At 46.5% G+C, this 22,946-nt stretch overlaps 1 protein-coding gene across 1 annotated transcript; it reads left to right on the top strand.

Moving 5' to 3' along the window:
• Positions 1–1,164: 1,164 nt before the first annotated feature.
• NME9 (NME/NM23 family member 9) lies at positions 1,165–22,859 on the top strand. The gene is made up of 11 exons (XM_047099684.1): positions 1,165–1,197; positions 7,505–7,562; positions 11,729–11,832; positions 12,917–12,988; positions 15,348–15,464; positions 16,722–16,797; positions 17,975–18,057; positions 18,349–18,441; positions 19,169–19,323; positions 20,642–20,778; positions 22,795–22,859. Exons 1-11 carry the CDS (start codon positions 1,165–1,167, stop codon positions 22,857–22,859), a joined length of 993 nt encoding a protein of 330 aa, XP_046955640.1.
• The last annotated feature ends 87 nt before the right edge of the window (positions 22,860–22,946 follow it).

Here is a 22,946-nt window from a genome sequence, read left to right as displayed (position 1 = left end):
TGAATTTCTTATAGACAACACACACTTGGGTGTTGCTTTTTTCTTTTTTTTAAGTTTGTTTATTTTTGAGAGACAGAGAGAGAGAGAGAGCGAGCGAGAGCAGGGGAGGGGAGGAGAGAGTCCCAAGCAGGCTCCCCACCCTCAGCACAGAGCCCAGCAAGGTGACGGACTCCCCAACTCACCAATCCTGAGACTGTGACCTGAGTGGTAGTCTGGAGTCAGAAGCTGAACTGACTGAGCCACCCAGGCGCCCCTGGGCCTTGCTGTTTTATCCATTGACAATTTCTGTCTTTTAATTGGTGTCGACTACTCACACCTTGTTTGTAACTGTTTTCCATTTGTTCCACTTGACTTTCATGCATGATTTTGCATTTGTAATTTTGTATTCGTTGTTAAAGGGAATCCCTTCAGATTCCTCAAAACCTGGAGCCCCCCCCTGCCTGGCATGCATTACGTACCAACAGAAACGCTGCACACCAGCTCTGGTTGGGCAGGAGGGATGCACGGCTTGGGGACTCAACCATAAAGTACAGGAGTGCCCAGGGTCTCTGCTGGGCGGATCCCAATCCCCAGACACTGACAAACGTTTCAGCCAATGGGAATGTTCCTACAGAACAATTCAGACAGCAAGGGGGCGGGGCTGCCTCCCGCCTCTCAGCGGGGCCCACAGTGGGCGTGGCTTACGTATAAGCCTGGTTACTACCTGGACGTTTACGCTTTGTTGCCCTGACGACTGTGGCTGGGTCGCAGCAGACTAGATTGGAAACTCGCTTGCAGCGCGTCGAGGACAGTGTACCTGTCGAGAGATCGTCGCGGTGTCTCAGTTTCCCGGGAATACACGGCAGCAGTAAGGATTACAGGGTTCCGTGGCCTTTTCCTGCCTGAATTCTTCGCCAGGAGCTCTGATGCCTGAAGGGCTGTGTCGCAGGCTCCCCGACTCCATGCGGGGAGGGGTCTTGGCAGAAAACCGTCCGGAGAGCCACGACCCTGCGGGCTGCGGGCTCCACTTTCCCCGTGGGGTGTTCATTTTGCATCAGGGCATTTCTTTGCTGCCACTTATAATTACCTCTGGGTTTGTGGGTCTTCGCAGCGGTTTGTCTCCAGGCTGCTGTTGGAAACAGCGGGAGCCCTTAGTAACAGGGCTTCTGTCTTCCTTGCAGAGCCATGAGCAGCAAGAAGAAGGAAATTGCCCTGCAGGTAAGCCTCAAGGGGAGCTTGCTTCCAGCGTCTGGTGGGGGTTAGGGATCGAGGAGGATGGTGTGGAGTGAGAAGAAATGTATAAAAATGATGTTATTTGCCAGCAGTGATAGACAGTGTTCTCAAACTTGAATATTGTACCCTTCCATCTTAAAGGAAAAAAAAAATCTCCACAAAAAAAAAGACAACTTTTTGTGCCCTTAAAATATAAGTAAACATAACATTGGGTATAAGCTTTTTATGTTTATAGTGCTTATGCAAACCTAACCCAAACATGAATTAAAATAAAACTAAAAAGGCAAGAAAATGTGAACAAATGCAATTCGATGCTGACATATTTTTGTTGAAATATAAATGCAGCTTGCCGTGAGAATATGATGTAGAGTTCTCTACATTTTGAGTTTGGGCATGCTTCTGTAACTACATGCTCTCTGGAGACTCAGTTCTCACCACTGCTTTTTACTATCATTTGCTTATTCAAGAAATATGTTTTGATATTTTATGTGCTACACATTCATTGTACAGAGCACTTTACTTCATTTGCACCTGGAATGAATGAATCTGTAAGCCAGCATCTGCTTTTTTTTTTTTTTTTTTCCTGGTCCTAAGCAAGAAGGAGTGTGGGACACCTGAGTAGCTCAGTATTTCAATCGTTCAACTCCTGAGTTTGGCCCAGGTCATGATCCCAGGGTCGTGGGATCCAGCCCCCACATCAGGCTCCGGACTGAGAGTGGAGCCTGCTTAAGATCCTCTCTCTCTCTCTCTCTCTCTCTCTCTCTCTCTCTCTCTCTCTCTCTCTCCCCCTCTCTCTCTGCCCTTGCCACACTTGCACTCTCTCGCTCTCTCTAATTAAAAAACAAAGTGCTTTGTCATAAGCAGATCATGTGGATGATCTGTAATATGTGCACATTTTAAAGCAAACTTACAGTGTCTCTTAGTTCAGCTCATCTGGATACATGCTCAGGCTACAGGCACTTCCTGCAAAGTAGCAGTGACCTTGAGACACCTGATTTCCCTTTCATTGTCCTTCATGGCATGAGCATGTGTTTCAAAAGCCTAGTAATTTAAAAAGGGAGAAATCAATGTCAGTGTAAGGATAGCGTGTACGAGGAGAGGGTGGGAAGAGCTTTGGAATGAAAGTCTGAAGACCTGATAGTTCTTGACTCTTCTCATAGGCAACTGACACTGGAGATAGATCAAATAGGCTCTCTTGCTATAGTTTGCTCATCTGTAGAACAAGGCTGTCCAGTGCACTATCCCTAAGGGCCTTTCCAGCATTGATGCTGTAATACTCCAGAGTTATGAAACTTTTCACATGCGGACATTCTGTCTGTAAATAAATTCTAAGCACCTAGTCCTACCACTTCTTGCTTTGTGAACGATTTCCTCAGCCTCTCTGAGACTCCATATCCTTTCTGTAAACAGGATAATAGATAGCCTGCAGAGTTGTTGTGACAACTGATTGGATTGATTGCTGCCTATGGTGGCTCTAAGATTTTTGCCCTATATGATTGTCTTTTCATCTGTTTATGCCCTATGTCCCCTTTGGGGCTAATACTATTTTTTGGTGACTTCAAAAAAAATGTTATTTCCCAGAGCTCTGAATTCAATGTCGTACTCCGAGTAAGGGCTCCCATTTGCTGAGGTGGAGGGTGATTGGGAGTACATGGGGATATATGTATAAGCATTGCCTCCACCAGGCAAGCTCCTTGAAAGCAATGCCCTAGGGTTTGCCAGCCCAGGAACCCTGTCCTCTCTCTGGGTAAGACTATGTAGGGCTCCTTCTGTCACTGAGACAGAAATCGCAGGACATCAAGAGACAGTTTGGCCAGAGTGTGCCACACGTTCCCTATTCATCCCCTACCAAATACAGGGCTTAGTCAAGTCCAGACATTTCCCATACTGTTCTGCTCCTGCCCCATTCCTGGGAACAAGATTCTCTAACTGTTCAGGTCCTGGCTCCTGTGCTGGTGTGGCTCATTCCATGCCAGGGGCGCACCACAGAGAGTTGCTAGTGACTGACAGTTGAGCCTCTGGAAGAGACTGTTATGAGAGAGGGTGGGGGTGGGGACTCTTCTGAACCCTCGGTCACCTTTTCAGGACTACATTTGGGAGCCCAGGATGAGTTAGTCCAGCTCTCTTAGGTCATTTAAGGCATCAAGAAACTTCTGTTTTTTTCTTTCTTTTTTGTTTTTCATAGGAACAAAAAGCATGGAAATATGATTTCTTTAAAGATGGATCTTTAGGAGTGCCTGGGTGGCTCAGTCAGTGAAGTGTCCGACTCTTAATTTCAGCTCAGGTCATGATCTCAGGGTCGTGGAATTGAGCCCCTCATCGGGGTCTTTGCTGAGCGTGGAGCCTGCTTAAGAGTCTCTCTCTCCCTCTGCCCTTCACCTGCTCTCTCTCCCTCTCTGAAGAAGAAGAAGAAGAAGAAGAAGAAGAAGAAGAAGAAGAAGAAGAAGAAGAAAAAGAAGAAGAAGAAGAAGAGGAGGAGGAGGAAAGGAAGGAAGGAAGGAGGGAAGGAAGGAAGGAGAAGAAAGAAGAAGAAAAGAAAGATGGATCTTTAGTAAAAGGTTTGCAGATATTACATGTTTCCAGCTCTTTTAATGGGACAAAGACCTGAGCATACCTATATTAAGAATGAGTAGTAATTGTCATGGTCTTTTAATTTTTATAGTTTTAAATTAGCCCTACAAAAACTTACTAATTACAAAGGGAAAGAGATTAATTTCACAGTGCAGAAGACTCACAGACCACCTTAAGTGATTAAAGTGAATATCAACAAGAAGGGGGCAGATCGAATTTGTGTGTCACCTGATAGGATGCCATGAGAGAACACTCTTCTGCTTTTCTGATGCTCCAGCCCATCTAACCAATTCCAACCAACCCAGAGCTGCACAGCCTGGATCTAATCAGGGAACATCAAACATGCCTGAACCGAGGGACGTTCTACAACATTATTCCCTCATAGTCATCACAAGCGTCAAGGTCATGAAAATCAAGGAAAGACTGAAGAACTCTTCCTGACTGAAAGAGACTAATCCAGCAGATGATTCCAGTGAGATCCTTTGCCATTCAGGACATTATTGGGATGATTGGTAAAACCTGAATGGGATCTGAAGATTTTTATATTAATAATCTATATCAGTGTTTATTTCCTGACTTTGATGGTTGTATTGTGGTTATATAGGGTAACGTATTGAGGGATCTTGATATATAAGATTGGTAATTTAAATTCAAATAATTTCAAAATAATTCAACTTATTTAATAATTTAAATAATTCAATAAGTTCCTTTGAAAAATTTTAATGTTTATTTATTTTTGAGAGAGAGAGAGAAAGAGCACGAACAGGGGAAGGGCAGAGAGAGAGGGAGACACAGAACTCGAGGTGGGCTCCAGGCTCCGAGCTGTCAGCACAGAGTCTGACACAGGGCTCAAACTCATGAACCGTAAGATTGTGACCTGAGCCAAAGTTGGAGGCTTAACTGACTGAGCCACCCAGACGCCCCTCAAGAAGTTCTTCATACTGCCCTTGCAAATCTTCTATAAGTTTGAAATTGTTTCCAAATAAAGACATTATATAAAAATGTACACTATTAATAATGTACTATGTATAACATAATATGTATTTCTCCTTGACTTTCATTTATGATGGAAACTAGAATACTTTATAGATAAGAGAAAAATGTGAAGAAATGGCAACAAATTCAAATGCTAATTATTTCTGATGTTGATGTTTGGATATATTTAGCAAAAGATGTGCAAAACACATACACCCAAATAGCACAAAACATTGCCTGAGAAATTAAGGAGGATTTAATAAGTGATGAGAAACATGATGTTCGTGGACTAGAAGACTCAATGTTGTCTCTAAGATCTATTTTTTTCCAAATTGATTCAGTGCAATCCCATATAAAGTATCTGCAGGAGTTTTTGTAGAAATGGACATTTCTAAAATATATACAGGAAAGTGAAGGATCAAGAATAATCAAACAATCTTGAGAAAGAAGAACAAATATGGGAGCCCCACACTGCCTGATTCCAAGACTTTTTACAAAGTTACGGTAATCAGAATAGGGTGGTGTTGGCAAAAGAATAGAAAATAGGTCAATGAAACAGAATAAAGTCCAAGATAAACCCATGCTTATGTAGTCAACTGTTTTTCAACAAAGATGCTAAAGCAATTTAATGAGAAAAATAAAAGTTATGCAGAAACAAATGTACCTCTACGTGGAAATAAAATTAACGTCAATCCTTCCCTCACAATCCAGACAAAAATTAATTTCAGGTAGCTCACAGACTTAAATGTGAAAGCTTAAATTATAAAGCTTCTGGAATGTAAGAGCATCTTTGTGATATAGATACACAGTACAATCAAATAATACAAAGGCCAACGGTCCAATAAAGAAAATGGACAGACCAGTGGGCATTTCTCAAGATACATAAATGATAAGCACACTAAATAGTGCTTATTTTAATAAATGCTTATTTTTTAATAAGCATTATCTAATAATTTACAGCGCTTAACACCATCAGTCATCAGGGAAATGAAACTACAGCCACCATGAGATACTGCTACATTACCATTAGTGTGGCTAAAATTTAAAAGAATGACGTCACTACATTTTGGTGAGAATGTGGAGCAACCAGGACTCTTACATGTTGCTGATGAAAGTTTAAAATGGGTACAACCACTTTGGGAAAAGCGCAGGCAGTTTCTTACTAAACTGAACATACATTTGCCCTATGTCCCAGCCACGCCACTCCTTGAGCATCTACTTACTGAGGACAGAGGAGAACATGAGTCCAAAAAGATGTAACAAGTTGTAAGTCTTTGTTTATAATGGCCCCAAACTAGACGTAGCCCAAATGTCCTTCAAGCAAATTACAATACAGTCATACGATGGAATATGCTCAAGAATAAAAATGAACTACTGGCACGCAACTACACAGATGCACCCCAAATACACCGAGAGGAACCAGCACAAAACCATACATGCTGCATTATTCCATTTAGAGGAGGCTTTAGAAGAGACAAATGTACTGTGACAGATAGCAGATCAGGGTTCACCTGGGGTGGGGAGCACGGGTGACTGGGAGAAGACAGAGGAACTTTTGGGGGTGATGGGAAAGTTCTGGATTGTGATAGGGGTGTGGTGACCTGGGTGAGTGCATTTGCCTGAACTCGGTGAACTGTAACTCTTTAGTTCTGCGCATTTCACTGTACATGAATTATAGCTCAAGAGCACATAAAAAGAAAAAGAAAAAAAAATGAATGAATCCCTCTCTGTGTATAAATTTACATAAATGTTAAAACTTGATTTGAGTGAGCACAAAAGTTGCAAAAAGATATCTACAGTATGGTACTATTTATGGACATTTTATGGACACAATACAATTCTATATGTTGTTTTTTGGACAAGCAACAAGAAAAAGCTATTTTTAAAAGTTGACTGAGGGGGAAGGGAAACAAAAATAATATAAAAACAGGGAGGGGGACAAAACAGAAGAGACTCATAAATATGGAGAACAAACAGAGGGTTACTGGAGGGGTTGTGGGAGGGGCAGTGGGCTAAATGGGTAAGGGGCACTAAGGAATCTACTCCTGAAATCATTGTTGCACTATATGCTAACTAATTTGGAAGTAAATTTCTAAAAAATAAAAAATAAAGTTAAAAAAATAGATGAAGATAAATAAAAAAATAATAAACATTTAAAAATTTATTTACCAAAAAAAAAAAAAAAATTTGACTGAGGGCCACCTGGATGGCTCAGACCATTAAGCACCTGACTCTTGGTTTTGGCTCAGGTCATGATGTCATGGTTCCTGGGATCAAGCCCTGAGCTGGGCTCCGTGCTGACAGCTCAGAGCCTTCGTGGGATTCTCTGTCTCCCCCTCTCTGCCCCTCTCCTGCTCACGGATGCACGTGCATGTGTGCTTGTGTGTTCTCCCTCTGTCTCTCTCTCTGTCTCTCTCTCTCTCTGTCTCTCTGTCTCTCTCTCTCTCTCTCTCTCTCTCTCTCTCTCTCTCTCTATATATATATATATATATATATATATATATATATATAAATTGAGATTTTCTTAGGTTAGTGGTGATTCCTAGAGATGGAGACAGGAAGAGAGAAAAGGAGAAAGGTAGCTTGGGGAAAGAAGACAGCTTGAGCTGTGTATTTGTACCTATTTTGGGGAGAAAGGGAGGGACAGAGGGAGAGAGAGAAGTAGGTAGGTATCTGGAGTAAATACATCAAATCATTTCCCCATCTATGCCCTCACTAATACAGCCTTTGTTCTCTTTGATGGTAGGTTAACATCAGCACCCAGGAGCTTTGGGAGGAAATGCTCAGTTCCAAAGGACTAACTGGTAATTTAAGATAATTTTTGAGATCCATCCTTTTCAAAATTGCTAAACAGCATATTGAACCATGAAGAGAAAGGCTGCAATGAATGCCATTTCCTATAATCTTGAGTTTCATAGATAAAGGACGAGGTAACTTCTTTGTGTGTATATATATCTGGCTTGATCATCTGTCAGTTCAGGAAAGCAGTCAGTACTGTCGGAAAACAGGGTTCCCTTGTTTTAAAGCTGACTGTCAGACCCAAGTGCTGTTTAGTGTTAAGGAATGAAAACCTTTTTTTAAAAAAAAAATGTTTGTTTGTTTGTTTGTTTGTTTGTTTGTTTGTTTTGAGAGAGAGTTAGAGAGCAAGTGAAGGAGGGGCAGGGAGGGAGACAGAATCCCAAGCAGGCTCTGCATCAGTACAGAGCCTGAAACAGAGCTCAGACTCACGAACCATGATCATAACCTGAGCCCAAATCAAGAGTTGGATGCTCTAACCAGCTGAGCCACCCAGGTGCCCCTGAAAACCTCTTCCGATTACATGAAGCACAAAGGGGAATGTATGGTTAGGAATGTGAGAATCTCTTGGAACTCAGGGGCTGGTAGGAGAGCTAGACCTCCCAAGGGATGGGAACCAGGGACTGCACAGTCATTAGGAAACAGCAGAGCCACCGTCCCTGGGCCTCCTCGTCCCTGTTGTCCTGTATGTTATCTATTGCTGTGCAACAATTTACCCCAAAGCCTAGTAGCTTAAAACAACGAACATTTATTATCCCACAGTTTCTGTGGATTTGGAATCCAGGTGTTGCTTAGCCTCTGGTTTGGGCTCTCCCCCCAGGCTGCAGTGAAAGAGCGAGACAGAGAATGTCAAGCCCAACTAGAGTCCAGTTTGCTTCCAAGCTCCGTCATGTGGCTTTGGCAGATCTTTAAAAGTCATTTCCAACTTCATTCACGTGGCTATTGGCAGGACTCAGGATCCTGCTGGCTATTGGCCAGAGACATCAAGTTCTCGCTATCAGTTTATCCATCAGGCTACTTACAACACAGTAACTTTCTTCCCTAGGGGAAGAGGGAGAGAAGAGGAGGGAGAGACCTATGAAAGTCATAGCCTTTTTGTAACTGAGTCTCAGAAGTGACATCCCATCGCTTTGCCCTGTTCCGTTTGTTAGAAGCCAGTCACTAGGTCCAGCCTGCACTCAAGGGCAGGGGGTTACACAAAGGCATAAACCCCAGGAGGCAGGAATCCCTGGTGACATCTGAGAGGCTGCCTACCACAACTGCCCCTACTATTCCTTTCTCTTCCTCATTTACCATGCATACCTCTGGGCTCCCCTCTCTCTGTGTATCCACTCACTTCTACCTATAAATACACTGCTCAGCCGGCTTGTCTCTGCTCTCATCTGTCCCCAGCACCACCTGCCCCAAGTGACTTCAGAATTCAAGGCCCCTCCCCCCCCTCCCATGACTCAATTTTTCTTTCCAGTCCCTTCACCTACTGTTCCCTGAGATATGCCCTGAGCTCCCACCTGTTTCCTGAACATGCCACAAGTCTCCCCACTTCTTTACTTTTATCCATGTTGTTCCTACTCCCTGGAACGCCATGGCCCCATCACAACCTGGAGACATCACCCTCATTCCCAGGCCCAGCTCCAAAGCAGCTGCCTTGCATGCAATTTTTCCAGAACCTCTGCATGGTCACTTCCCCCTGGGAGTCACCTGGGCTCCAGGGTGGGACTCTGTCTCAGTCTCTACCCTCCCGCACACATCCAGCTTGGTGTGGCCCCTGTCTGGAGGAGCACGGGTGGCTTTCCCCCTAATCTCTAAGGGCATCGTCTTTTTCATCTCGGTCCGTAGCCGACTTGCCCAGGCCAGGTGCAGAGTGGGTGCTAAATCTCGCTGAGTGTATGTGTGAGTCTTGCCACGCTCCACTACTTGAGGGATTACACAGCTTTTTTGATGGTGCCAGGTCTCAACTATTTTGTGTGCGTGTCTCGTCTGTACAACCAGAACATGGCTCTAGGGCAAAACAAGCATTACCTCTCATCATTCTTTAAGAAGTTGCCATGTTCCAGGCACCCTACGTGATCAGAGCTGACGTCTGCTGGGTGTGGACTCTGTCAAGCCCTGCTCTGAGCGGTGCCAGGGAATTGTGCTGACTGGAGGCAGCAGGGGCTCATCCTTCCCTTCTTATCAGGCTCTTCCTTCTTTCTAGAGCTGTCAGAAATTTGCTTCCAAAATCAACCCCTGTCTTGGAAGTCCTGCCTTCTGCTGGATCATTTTCATCTGCCTTCAAACATGCAAGTCTATTCAGATTTACACACACACACCCCTTTTCATTTTCTCTGCCATTTCTTTCCTTCCAGATGTCTTCCCTGTTTTCCTTCCTGTCTCTCAAACTGTTGCTATACTTCCTCTCCAGTCCTGGTCTCCCTCATAACCTTGTGAAGCGTGCCTTTGTCGCCACCACTGACTGCCCAGAGAGCCAGGGAGTGCCAGAGGAGCTGGGAAGCTGAACCATGGGTGCAAATCCTGTTTGCTGTTGTCCTCAGAGAAACCCAGAGCTTATCCTCCACCTGGGTACCCAGGAGGCCCAAATCTGTCTCCTGCCCCTGCTGGTGTCTGGTTGCCTTTGGGACCACTGGTCTTAGATTGTCTGGTTCATATTGGAAACCCAGCATGTCTAGAATCTAGTTCACTTTTCTCCCTCCCCCAAATGGTCTCTCCCTGCCACCACCCAGTTCTTTTCCTCTGCCAGGCTCCAAGGTGGAGTCCTTTCCATGCCCAGGTGACTTTCACCATCCATCTTTCCCTTCCCTTTCCAAGTCTCATGGATTCCTCCCTTCCTTTCCTCCCACCCCCAGATCCCCCTCTGAGCCTGGCTTCCTCATCCCTCCCACACCCAACTTGGTTCTCGCTTTTCCCCTGCAAAACAATGCTGCTTGGCTGAAACTAACCGATGCTCCTGAATTCATGCATCTTGTTTGTTTCCTGGAGTAGTTGAAAGAGCATGTACTATGGCATCAGACAAACCTGGGTTCAAAACTAGGTTCTACTCCTGCACTGGCAGCACAGAGCCTGTTTGGGATTCTCTGTCTCCCTCTCTCTCTGCCCCTTCCCTGCTTGTCCTCTGTCTCTCGCTCTCTCTCAAAATAAATAAACAAACATTTTGGAGGGAAGAAAAAACTAGGTTCTACTGCTTGAAGATTTAATTATTCTTTTTTTAAACCTTGGGCTAGTTACTTCATCTCTTTGAACTTCACACAAGCTAGCACTTTTTGTGTCATGATCGGGCTGGGCATGTCTCGCATGTATCTGGTGCACATGTGTTGGCTTAGCTTGCTTAGCTTTCCTTACAGGCCCTGTGGCCTAGTGCAGTCAGGCAAGAGGGTTCCCTCACACCCAGTCCTGACACACTCCAGAGACTGGGTGGGACAAACGACCGAAAAAGTATGCAAGTTTCCCTTAGGTATCTATCAGGTACACTTTCTAGGAGAACACTGTTGATTTTATAAAGTAAATAAAACTCTCCTTTACCCAAAACAAGTGGCTTTTAATCCATCAGGGGAAAATGTCTCAACTGTGTTTATTATCAAAGCAGCTAAGAGTAATTTGTATGTTGACAGGCCACTTACAGTGACCTCTTTCTTTTAGAATAAATAGTTTGGGGTGCCTGGGAGGCTCAGGCGGTTGAGGGGCCAACTCTTGATTTTGGCTCAGACCGTGATCTTGTGGTTCGTGGGTTCAAGCCCCACGTCAGGCTCCGTGCTGACATGCAGAGCCTGCTTGGGATTCTCTCTCTGTCCCTCCCCACTCTCTCTCTGTCTCTCCAAAATGAATGAACTTTAAAAAAATACAGTGTTAGTACACTTCAAATATTTATGGAGGGCCTGATTGACCTTGAAAGAAGCCTGAAAATTACTTCAGGTAAAGGATCCACGTTAAGAAAACTGTTTTCTACCACACTTACTCCATCATGTTTAGAATTCAAAACACTGAGTTCGTAAGAATGAGGGGCAGTTTGTCCGTCCCCATGCTTGCTTCTACTCTAACAAGGTAATGAATCCCTTGACCATTAAAGAACCCTGCAAACAGATGTCCACTGGAGAGGAGATAGAATTTGCAGGTATAAATCTTGCCTGATGTGGTGAATGCTGGTGCCCACTAATCGTTCCTGATTCTTGGTTCCATGTAGTTGTCGACGTCTATCAAGGGTGGTGTGGCCCCTGCAAACCCGTGGTGAGCCTCTTCCAGAAGATGAGGATCGAGTTTGGCCTGGACCTTCTGCATTTTGCCTTAGTAAGATCCTCCCCCAGCAGAGCATCATACAACACTGTAAAATAATTAAACACTTAAAAGCAGGAACAGGAATCAGGAGCTGCTTTTTCCAGATCATTGAAAAGGCATCGGTTATGAATTTTTTGGTCATCGGTCATAGATGCTTACAGTTTCTCTAGAGATGAAGATTCCTACCCCCACCCCCGCCTTTCTGACAATCACTCTGGGCTTGGGCATCTCTTGACCCTGTGCACAGGGAAGGGGTCCGTGTCACTCAACACGTGTGCTCCTTCTGGCTCATCAACACTGTAGACTCTGAAGTCTTATTCCCAGAGCACGGCATTTGAAGATCTCTGTGCTCTGCTCCATCATGGGGAACTTCTAGCAAATATTCGCTTGGATGAACGTATGGAAATGGGAATACATTCCAGAAAAGTGTGCAAGAGATGATCGATATGCCGCATGGATTAGAGGTGCATAGGCAGACCGCAGGAGAAAATATACTCTGTACACACTGACCTTCTGACACTTCTGGAGAGAGTGTGGGAGGGAGATGGCTGCATGGGGAAGTGTTAGGCCCCTGCACAGGGTTTATCAGACACCGAAGGCAAAGTCTGGGGACTTTCATTGCTGGCAGTAGTAGGATGTCAGGCAGTGGAGCCCCCTGGTTTGGAGCAGCAGCTGGCTGGGGAGCAAGAGAAACCCTGGCTTCCTCCTTGTGTTATTCTTCAAAAAAGCACACCGTCAACAAGTTTTACCAATATGTTGACAGCAAAGTTATTCTGATGTAAAGACCTTAGAAGGAAAGGCATGAGAGCAAGCCAGGGCCTCACCTGGTAGGGGCAGTCACAGTGTGTATGTGAGTGGAGGGAAGGGTGTGTGTATATGAGTGTTTACGTGTGGGGTGGTGTGTGTGTGGGGGATATGTGTGTATATATACATGGCCTCTGTGTGTGTGTGTGTGCGTGTGCGTGTGTGTGTGTGTGTGTTTATGGGGATATATGGGGTGTGTGCCTGTGTGTCTATTGTCCTGTGTGGTTCTCCCACCATCGTGCCCCTGCGTCCCTGGCACCCCAGAGCCCTCCTGACAGCTTGTTTTCTTTAGGCAGAAGCAGACTGTCTTGATGCCCTTGAAAAATACCGAGGGAGATGTGAGCCGACCTTTCTGTTTTATGCAGTAAGTATATTTTCAGAACCAGAACCAGAACTTGTGCAGATCGTTAGGGTTCAGAGGGAGGCTTCTCACTGAAAGTCACCAAGTGGCTTCACTGATCCAGACAAGTGAGCATTTTCTCCTTGACTGCATTTGTTATTTGGGGTGAGGATAGATGTACTTAAGTCATGGTAATGCAGGTCCCTGCCTAGGATGGTGGCCTTGCTCGTTGGTGGAGGGGGCTGGGAAGACACAGCTCCTGATGGTCACTCTGGGCTCAGCAGCCTTCCTGACTGGCTGTACGTGGGAAAGAACGGGAGTCACTCAAATGCGTATGCTCCTGGCTCATGGACACTTTTGACTGATGCTTCACAATCAGAGCACGGGGTTTCAAGATTTCTATTCTCTGCTCTATAAGAGAGGAGCCTTCAGCAAACGTACTCCTTTAATGGGGTAGACAACCTCCGCATTCACTTTTATGTAACCATAAGATGTGAAGATATGTTTACAGAAATTCGGAAATGAAAGGGACTATTGTGGAAAGCCAAGTAGTTCAGTGTTTTCAAAAATAATTTGGATGTTTTTGGGTGTGACATCCGTGCCCTGGCCCCACGCCCCTCAGGGCCCACCACCTCACACCTGGCTTCCTAGCTGAGGCCCTGAAGGCAACTGACTGGTAGGCTACTCCTGACTCCCGCCCCTGCCCTGTACAGTTGGGGGAACTGAGGCCAACCCACTCCCATCTCCTGACAGCCAGGACAGGGTTGTTTAGCTTGGAAACCTTTGGGCTCCTGTGCTCAGCGCTGTAAGCATTCCAAATTGGAAGCTTATGGTAAACATTATTTGAGCACTGATTTTAAATTTATTTTGAGAGACAGAGATAGTGCAAGCAGGGGAGGGGCAGAGAGAGAGAGAGAGGGAGAGAGAATCCCAAGCAAGCTCTGCACTGCCAGCACAGAGCTTGATGTGGTGCTTGAACTCATGCAACAGTGAGATCATGACCTGAGCTGAGACCAAGAGTTGGACGCTTAACCGACTGAGCCACCCAGGCGCCCCCGCTGAGCGTTGATTTTTGATGGAAGACTACAGTTATGTGCTGAAACATGGGTGGGGATGGCGGGAGAAGTGGGAAGGAGCCAAAGTGACAGCGGAGCACAGGTGCAGAAATGGGACCTGTCACAGGGGTTTGCTTGAGCCTGTAGTGATTAAGGTGTAAATCATAAATCATATCGGACTGTGGGAACAGGTGCGAAGGCAGCAGGCTCCAACCTCTCACCCTCTTGAGGGCCACTGAGGGGCAGGGTGGAAATGGGGGAGGCCCACTTTCTGCTAGCTTCTGTGAGTAATATGCAGAGACTGCCAAAAAGGTCAAAACAGGGAACTTATGTCACCCCAAATGGCACCTCCACTGTGAAGTCTCCTTTGACCACCCCAGGTGGAGCTGGGAATCCCTTCTTGCCCTGAATGCCAAGCATCCGGTACATTTCCCTTTTTTTTAAATTTTTTTTTAACGTTTATTATTGAGAGACAGACACAGAGCATGAACAGGGGAGGGGCAGAGAGAGGGGGAGACACAGAATCTGAAGCAGGCTCCAGGCTCTGAGCTGTCAGCACACAGCCCCCGCGGGGCTCGAACTCACAAACTGTGAGATCATGGCCTGAGCCGAAGTCGGTCGCTTAACCAACTGAGTCACCCAGGCGCCCCCTGTACATTTCCCTCTTAAAGCAATGATCGTATTCTATTGTAATTTTTTCTTTGGTATCACCAACTCTCTACCCCTTGACTTCCCAGTCATTGAGGCAACTAAGCTTTTCAGGTTTAGTGTTCATATCTGTTGCCTCTATCTTGGTGCTTGGCATAGCAAGTGCTCAGTAGACATTTGTCCAGTGGACAAGCCACGTATAGGCCACATTTCATCACTCATGACCTAGTGTGCCCTGCTCCTCCCTTAACTAACTCTCCCCCTCCCCTGGCATTTTCCTGAAGTTTTTTTTTTTTTTAATGTTTATTTATTTTTGAGATAGAGAGCGCGCAGGAGTCAGCATGAGCTGGGGAGGGGCAGAGAGAGAGGGAGACAGAGAATCCCAAGCAGACTCCGTGCTGTCAGTGCAGAGCCCTATGCAGAGCCTGATGTGGGGCTCGATCCCTCGAACAGAACTGTGAGATCATGATCTGAGCCGGACGCTTAGCCGCCCAGGTGTCCCTCCCTGAAGGAAGTTGAAAGGAGAGACATGGGGTAGAGGGCAGAGAAGCGGATGGCGGCCTCGACCTTGGGCTTGCTCCTAAGCAAAACTCCTGGACACTCACAGTCTCTTGGAAGAGAGTGAGATCTGTGCAGACGAGGTCAAGTGGTCTGAGTAGCGCGTGTGTACCGCGTTCTAGGGCGGAGCACTGGTGGCGGTGGTTAGAGGAGCAAATGCCCCGCTACTGCAGAAAACCATCCTGGAGCAGCTGGAGGCTGAAAAGAAGGTGCTGGCTGAAGGCTGCGAACGGAAAGTGGTAAGGAGCACTCCCAGAGCGGCAAACCCCATGTTTTTGTTCCCTCCCCCACTAATTCTCCTGGAGCTGTCAGTGGAAAGCTTCATTAAATGCCTCCCTCTGGGGGCCCTTGAGGGCTCAGGGGGAAGCATTGGCATGGGTTTTAAAGGCTTCTTTAAAAAATTGTTTTAAATGTTTTACTTATTTTTGAGAGAGAGAAAGAGAGAGCACGAGTGGGGAAGGGGCAGAGAGAGAGGGAGACACAGAATCCGAAGCAGGCTCCAGGCTCCGAGCTGACAGCACAGCTGACACTTCACCCAATGAGCCACCCAGGTGCCCCTGAGAGATTTCTTTTAAAAAAGCTGCCCCCTTCTTCCAAAACACTTGATCTTCATTTATCTATGTCCCTCTCATCCCCCACTTCAATTCTTAACAGGGGTTTCTAGAACCCTCACAATGAGTTCAGAAATGAAAATAAAGTTATGGAGTCAAGTAGTGGATAGAAGAAGTCAGCCTCAGGGTGACTCACCCCTGGTGGCCTGCCTTCACCTCCCATTCCTGAAAGGTTTACTTGTGATCCCCCGAGGGTTTGTTTCTTTAGTTTAGAAATTAAGCTGTCATTCACATGAGAAATAGGATCAGCATAGCTTGTGATTTTGATAATTTCCACGATAACACAGACTACAAGTTTTTCACAAATAAGTGGCTGCCTTTGAAAATCAACACCACCTTAGATAGAGGTATTTCCTGGTGCTTTGAGCTCTGTCCAACGAGCCTTAACGTAGCTTAGTGTTCGTTTTTCAAGTTTTCATATTCAATTCCAAGTAGCAAACCCCTATTTTTATAGAGTGGGTTAGAATCAATCATATTTTTTCCCCAGAAAATCACACATTTTCCCTGTGGAGAGAGAATGATCTCTGTCTTTACTACTTCCTTGCATGGTGCAGCCAATTGCTTAATATTTCCTTGTGTGTCGATTATTCCTTCGTCTTCTTGCCAACTCTCGATTTCATCTTTTCTACTTGGCGCTTGTGGAAATGGACAGAATCTAAACCTTAAGATCAGCATAGATTTCTTTGTCTTTGAACACCCTCACCCCCACCATCATCCGGCCACTAAAAAGGATCTTGTAAAGTTTCCAAGGCTGATGATCTTGACCTCCTTTTTTTTGGCTCTGCATTTTGGGCCTTTGCTTTTTTGGCTTCTGTAGGCTTCTGAAGGTCTTTGTGGTAATTTTAATTAGCTAACTACTTTCTGTTTGTGACCAATTTGTCCTAGATTAGAGACGAGGCTCTGTCTGATGAAGATGGCTGCTTCACCTGTGACAAGGACAGTGGTGACGATGAGGACATGGGTGAGTATAGAGCCAATAAGCAAGGTGAAAAGGCAAAGCAGACTCAGATTTTTAAATCTGAGTTTTTAAAAACCTTATGAGTAGGGGTGCCTGGGTGGCTCAGTCGGTTAAGTGTCCGACTCTTGATTTCAGCTCAGGTCATGATTCCACAGTTTGTGGGTTCGAGCCGTGCATCGGGCTCTGCACTGACAACTCGGAGCCTGCTTGGGCTTCTCTCTCTCTCTGCCCCTTCCTTGTACTCTCTCTCTTTCTCTTTCAAAATTGATAAACTTAAAAAAAAAAAAACAACACCTTATCAGTCATCAGTGTTTTGGGCAATCTGAATTCTAGGAAGATTAACCATGAAACATTTTGTTTCCGATCACCTGACTTCAAACACACTGTGTCAGATCTCCCTTCTGCCCTTTCTTGGCATCTTCAGCACCACTCGGACTTCAGCTGATCATTCAAGTATAACCAGTATGACTTTCAAGGCAATTACCATGCATCAGGAAAAGTCCCACCTACTAAAATGGAGGGTAGAATTTCAAGCAGTGATGCTGGTGTTGCCTTGGTCTTCATTTGAGCTAAAGAGCTCACTTCGTATTTTCACCTTTTTTTCTAAAATGTCCAAAAGTCAGCTGTACCGAACACCTTCTCACCCCACAACCTCGCACCAAGTATCAACTCATGGATTTCACACTCCTGGGCCTCACAGTTATTCCCGAACCTTTACTATGAGAGAACAACTTGACCTGACAGAATGGAAAGCAGGAGTCAGAAGGGCTGTTGCTGGAAGGCAGCTCTTCCACAGGGTGACAGGAAGGCACAACGGAGGCCAGGCTTGTGTGACCTCGACTCCAGGTGTCTTGGACTCCAAGCCATCTCTTTGTTTCTGGGGTTCTGCTCCTCAGTGGTCTCTGATCTCTTCCCCACTTTCTTCCCCTCCTCCCTCCCCACCCCCTCCCAGCCCTTCAACCACGTTCCTGTCCCTTGTAGCTAGGTTGAGGTCTGCAGCCAGACCTGTGCCTCTACTAGAGTCCAAGTGTGCAGAGGCACAGTCAAGAGGCCGGGAGGGTGGGGGGACCCGGGAGCTGAGTGCAGAGGCAGCATGGTCCCTGCGGATGGCCCCGTGAGAGCCTCAGAGATGGCTGCTGTGAACCCAGCACCTGAGAGCACCATCCTCGGCTTTTTGCAGCGCCATGGGGGAAGACCTGCACCTTGGCCATCATTAAGCCAGACGCAGTGGTCCACGGAAAGACTGATGAGATTATTATGAAGGTAAGAGAGACAAAGCTTCCCGACAGACACCCTCATGTCTCTCTTCTGGTGGAAAAGCAGGGGCGGACATCGTACAGCCGTGTGCTGGTGGGAAAAGAAGGCTTCTGAGAAGCTTTAACTACAATTCCACTTAAGTAAGTTAAACATTTTAAATCCATTTAGAACAGATACGAAGAGGCAGAGGGTCTCCGCTTTTAATGTTACCTTTCCCATTATCTTTTACTTCTCAACACATTTAGATATGAATTTGGGCTTGATTTACCCTTTCATCATATATGTGTCTTTTTACAGATCCTGGAAGCCGGTTTTGACATTCTAACAAATGAAGAGAGAACCATGACAGAGGCAGAAATGCGACTTTTCTATCAACACAAAGCTGGGGAGGTCAGCTCATCTGCTTTCATACATCCGACATAATCTCATTTCTTTCTTTCTCCAACATTATGTTTATAGGTTGATATTAGTTTGGGAGAAAGCAGAGTATTACGAAGAACAAGAATATGAATTTGCTCTCAGAATAATGATTATAGCCTGTATCAGGTTAAAGTTCTTTGGTTGCAAGGAAGAGATTTTGATTCTAACTTAAGTAATAAAATAAAGAATTTACTGGAAGGCTACTCCATAACTCCCAGAACTAAAGAAGACAGTTGAAGGACTTGAATAAGAAGGTGTTGGGGAGAAGGACCAAGACCTTAGGAGTGGAGTTCCATGGACAGTCACTTTTAGGTGCTGCTGTTGGACAACTCAGATTCAAACACTTTCTTCTGCTTATGACTCCCCTGCTTGAGAGGGAGGCCTGGCCAACCTAGCTCGGCCATAGCCCCCCTCTCAGGCGAGATGTGTGTGTCTGGTGGGGGTGGGGGGAAGAGGCGTCATGGTTGTCAGCCAGGGTTGACCGGGCAGCCGGGGTTGTCCTGCCTTTGCCTTCATCTGGGTTCTCTGGGTGTGGTTGGTCATCACCACCACCCCTCCCTGGGCCTTCCGTGCGCATGCTGGCTCGTGGCAAGGCTGCTCACTGAACCCCTCCTGTCCTGTGGAGGGATGGGCCCACTGACCCACTGTTGGCCCCAGGGCCCCGGACCCAGGTCACTGTTTCCTCTCCTTGTGCTAGGAGGCATTTGAGAAGCTGGTGCATCACATGTGCAGTGGACCGAGCCACCTCCTGATACTCACCAGGACTGAGGGCACTGAGGATGTGATCACTGCCTGGCGAACGCTCATGGGGCCCTGTGACCCTGATGTGGCAAGGAGGGAGCAGCCTGACAGGTGACGTCACCAGCTGTGGTCTTTTCGTTCATCTTAAAACCTGAACCCAAGGAAGCCAAGAGCCCTGCCCTCTATTCAGCCCTGAATTCCCCCTTTATATATATTTGGAGAGACCCTGAGAGTTACACATTTGAGGCAGCCCTGAGGAGGCCTCTCCCTCTGATCCAGTCTTCACTGTTCTCTCTGCAGCCAGAGGTTTCCAGTGTGATCCCAGAACCACACGCACAACTCATCCAGGAAATACAGATTGCAGGGCCCCACCAAAGCCTGCCAAGTCAGAGACTCTGGGCAGGACCTAGGGGTCGGCATTGCAGACTCAACCCCCTCTACCTTCCTCCCCTCCCAGGGTGTCCTAAGGCTCCCTGGAGTCTGAGCACCCTGTTCTGCACACTGCACTAGGCTACCTTGGCCCTGTATTTAGCCTGGCATTGCCAATGCCAAATCCATCATCTTGTCTTTGAAGCTAAGAGAAGCCCAGCCAACAGGAAAGAAATGAGCAAGAGACTAAGTAGCTGCAGTTGTACCTTGTAGTTGTCAGGGCCAGAACATTCATATATGAACATTCATATGTGGGATGAGTAAGACAGCCCAGGGTTCAGATCCTAGGTTGCTGCATATTCAGTCAAGTCCTTTCTCTGAGCCTCAGTTGTCTCCTCTGTAAAATGGGATCACGATGCCTATTATGGGAGGCCACAGTGTTGTAAAGAGCACGTCCTTGGGCCATGCATTAATCCCTCTGTGCCTCAATTTCTTCATCTCAATCATGGGTGCTACAATGCCTCAGACACTGATGTGAGGATTGAATGTGTATATGTGTGTGAGAGTATATGTATGTGTATATATGTGTGTATATACAGGTATATCAAGTACTCAAAACAGTGCTTGACACAAAGGAAGCCCTAGCAATGTTAGTATTATCTTTCGGGGTTACTGACAGATTAACTATGAACACCTACATTAAGCTCTTGGCAGGGTGCTAGTCCCTAGTGGTGCTATCAACAAAATGGCAGCTCCTGAGCTTACACCATGACTCACGCATACTTAAACTGAGAATCACGACAGAGCGTCCCTCATAGAACTGTGGCACACATGAAATGGGATCATGTATGTGAAGCACCTGGCGACGTGCAGAGAAATCACAATGGAATACATGTCAGCTACTATCCTTGCTGCTGTTCTTGGCATTTCCAAAAGAGAGAAAGCCATTCCACAGAAATGCAGCGTGCTAACTGGTAGCTGGTGACCATGTTGCCAGAGAGCAAAACATTTCTCCTCAAATGAAACAAATGTTTCTTGTGCATTTTGCCAATGTTCCCAGTCTCCGCGCTCAGTACGGCACAGAAATGCCCTTTAACGCAGTCCACGGAAGCCAGGACAGAGACGACGCCAACAGAGAACTGGCACTGCTCTTCCCCACTTTTAAGTTTTCAGACGAAGTTCTAGAAGCCTCTCTGGGTAAGTCATCAAGGCAGTTTGGTCTTTATTACATCTGCAGCAAGTAAGCTGGGGGTGCTGATGGTTATGTGGCAATCAGGTCTTCAATCTAATAAGGTCCTGTCTGGTGAAGGGCCCATTATATAACCTCAGTAGCAGTCCTGATCTGTTTTGTAATGATGTCACTTTTTAATACCGCATTACTTTTTTTTTTTTTTTTTTTGCTCCATTCTTACTTTGGAGTCATATTTTCATTGCAAAGTTACTTTTGCAGTTTCTTGTGGAAACTGCTGAGAAGATTTATCTAGCTTTCTAGAATTGTGCTCCAAAGCCAGAGGCCAGATGTCACTTCCTCACTTCCTGTGTGTTTCACACACCCCACGCCGGACCCTTGGTAGGGTTGCTGAGTGGTAGATCGTTATACAGAAGGGCCCTGAGCCTGCTGTGACTCTTGCATCCCTCAGCCCCCACTTTTTGGGAAAAGTGTGCGGGGTCATCTCCACCTCCAAATCTGGGTGAGAAACCCAAGGGGTCCAGAGTGCATGTGACTTACCTCACTCCACAACTAGAAGTAGGCCTCACTCAGAATGCCCCTGCCGCCGAGTTGGGTATCTGTGGTTTGAGCCTGAGGTGAAGGGGCCAGGGGCTAAGAATCCTGGGAAAAGCAAAGGACGTGAGGGTGGGATTCCTGGGAGAAGACTGCGTGCAGATCTGAAATGGTAACAACATACTTGTACACAAACGTTTGACTTTTAACCAATATATTTACCTAAGTGTTTTATATCTTCACGGTCTCCTCAAGATCTGAATCTGGCTGAGTAAGAACATAGGTGGTCTGGGATGGGAGCTGGCCAGCACCAGACCTCATTTAATCCCTGCAGCTGCCAGCAGAGGGACAGGCTGGGTGTGGAGGGCGTAGAGAGATCATGGCCAAGTGCAGCTTTAGGCGGATCAGACAGACCCAGGTTGACACACGCAAACCCATTCCCCTCCTAGGAGGACTGGGGTGACAGTGGCACTGCTAGGGCCAGCTTTCCTCTAGGGACCCACCCTCAGAGACAGCCCATGGTGCATTCCTTTAGGTGTCCAGGGCCAGGCACATCTCTGTCCTTTTGGGGGGTAATTGGAAACAAGTAGTTTAACTCAGGGCCAAGTCTGGGGGAGGAGGAGAGCAGCCTGGCTGGGGAATAGTCATCGGAGCGATTGCGGACAGTGTTGGGAGATCATGAGCCTGACTTCTGGGCCAAGTGATGATGAGCAAAGGGGACAATTACCCAGGGGTCTGAGCCAGACCACATTGTGGGAATAAGTGCACAGCCTCCTGGGAGCAGGACTCTGAAGCAGCCTCATCAGGGTGCTGATGTTCTGCTCATTTGTTTAATGGGCCAGGCTTCCTCAGTCGTCAGGAGCACCGTGTGCTTTCCAACTTACCCGGCACTTTCTCTGCTAAGGGTCAGGGGTCAAGGGCCCTGGAGACAAGACAGTCCTGGGTTTGGATCCTGGCTCCACTATTTACCAGATGAATAGCCTCGGGAAAGTTACTTACCTTTTTTGGACCTCAGTTTCCTCATCTGTGAAATGGAGATAATGACAGACTCATTATTAGCCCTGTAATATCTCCACAATAGCGATCTTCCTCGCAGGGCTGTCGTGAAGATGAAAGGAGACAAAGGATATTCAAGTTCTTAGCCTGGGGCCTGACCCATATTAAATGCTCAACAAATAACTCATTTTCCTATTTTCAAGATTTTTAAGCAACGTCCATACCCAACATGGGGCCCGAACTCACACCCCCAAGATCAAGAGTCACATGCTCCACCGACGGAGTCAGCCAGGCACCCTTCATTCTAATTTTTAATTCCTGGTCCCTAACATACTTATTAGGGCCTCTCTCTGCTGTTTCCTCCACCCTGACCCCTCACTTCATCCTCTGTGATGTAGTTAGACCCCCTTTTCCTGCTTCTTCTGGTGAGTAGGAGAGAGGGCTGGGACAGGGCTAGGTTTCAGAAGTCCTGCAGAACATCTGTCGTCCCACAGGCCACGAGGCCGAAGGAGTGGTGGGCCCCACTGAGGTGCTTCGCTTCCCTGAGGACATGGACTGAGACGGCTGTGCAGCTTTTCCGGAGCATGTGACCAGGGTGAGGCCACGAGGCCACAAGATGGAATGTCTGTGCACTCCAATCAGCTGC

This window comes from Lynx rufus, unplaced genomic scaffold, assembly GCF_022079265.1.
Source record: "Lynx rufus isolate CCGP_SWC_20201006 ecotype Redwood Valley unplaced genomic scaffold, mLynRuf1.p SCAF_5, whole genome shotgun sequence".
NCBI classification, from domain to species: Eukaryota; Metazoa; Chordata; class Mammalia; order Carnivora; family Felidae; genus Lynx; species Lynx rufus.
This window is presented reverse-complemented; position numbering and strand designations above follow the sequence as displayed.

Coding starts and splice junctions, on each gene's coding strand:
- NME9 (XM_047099684.1), top strand. CDS start 1,165: ATGAGCAGCAAGAAGAAGGAAATTGCCCTGCAG. Junction 1,198..7,504: donor AGAAGGAAATTGCCCTGCAG/GTAAGCCTCAAG, acceptor CTTTGATGGTAG/GTTAACATCAGCACCCAGGA. Junction 15,465..16,721: donor AAGGCTGCGAACGGAAAGTG/GTAAGGAGCACT, acceptor AATTTGTCCTAG/ATTAGAGACGAGGCTCTGTC.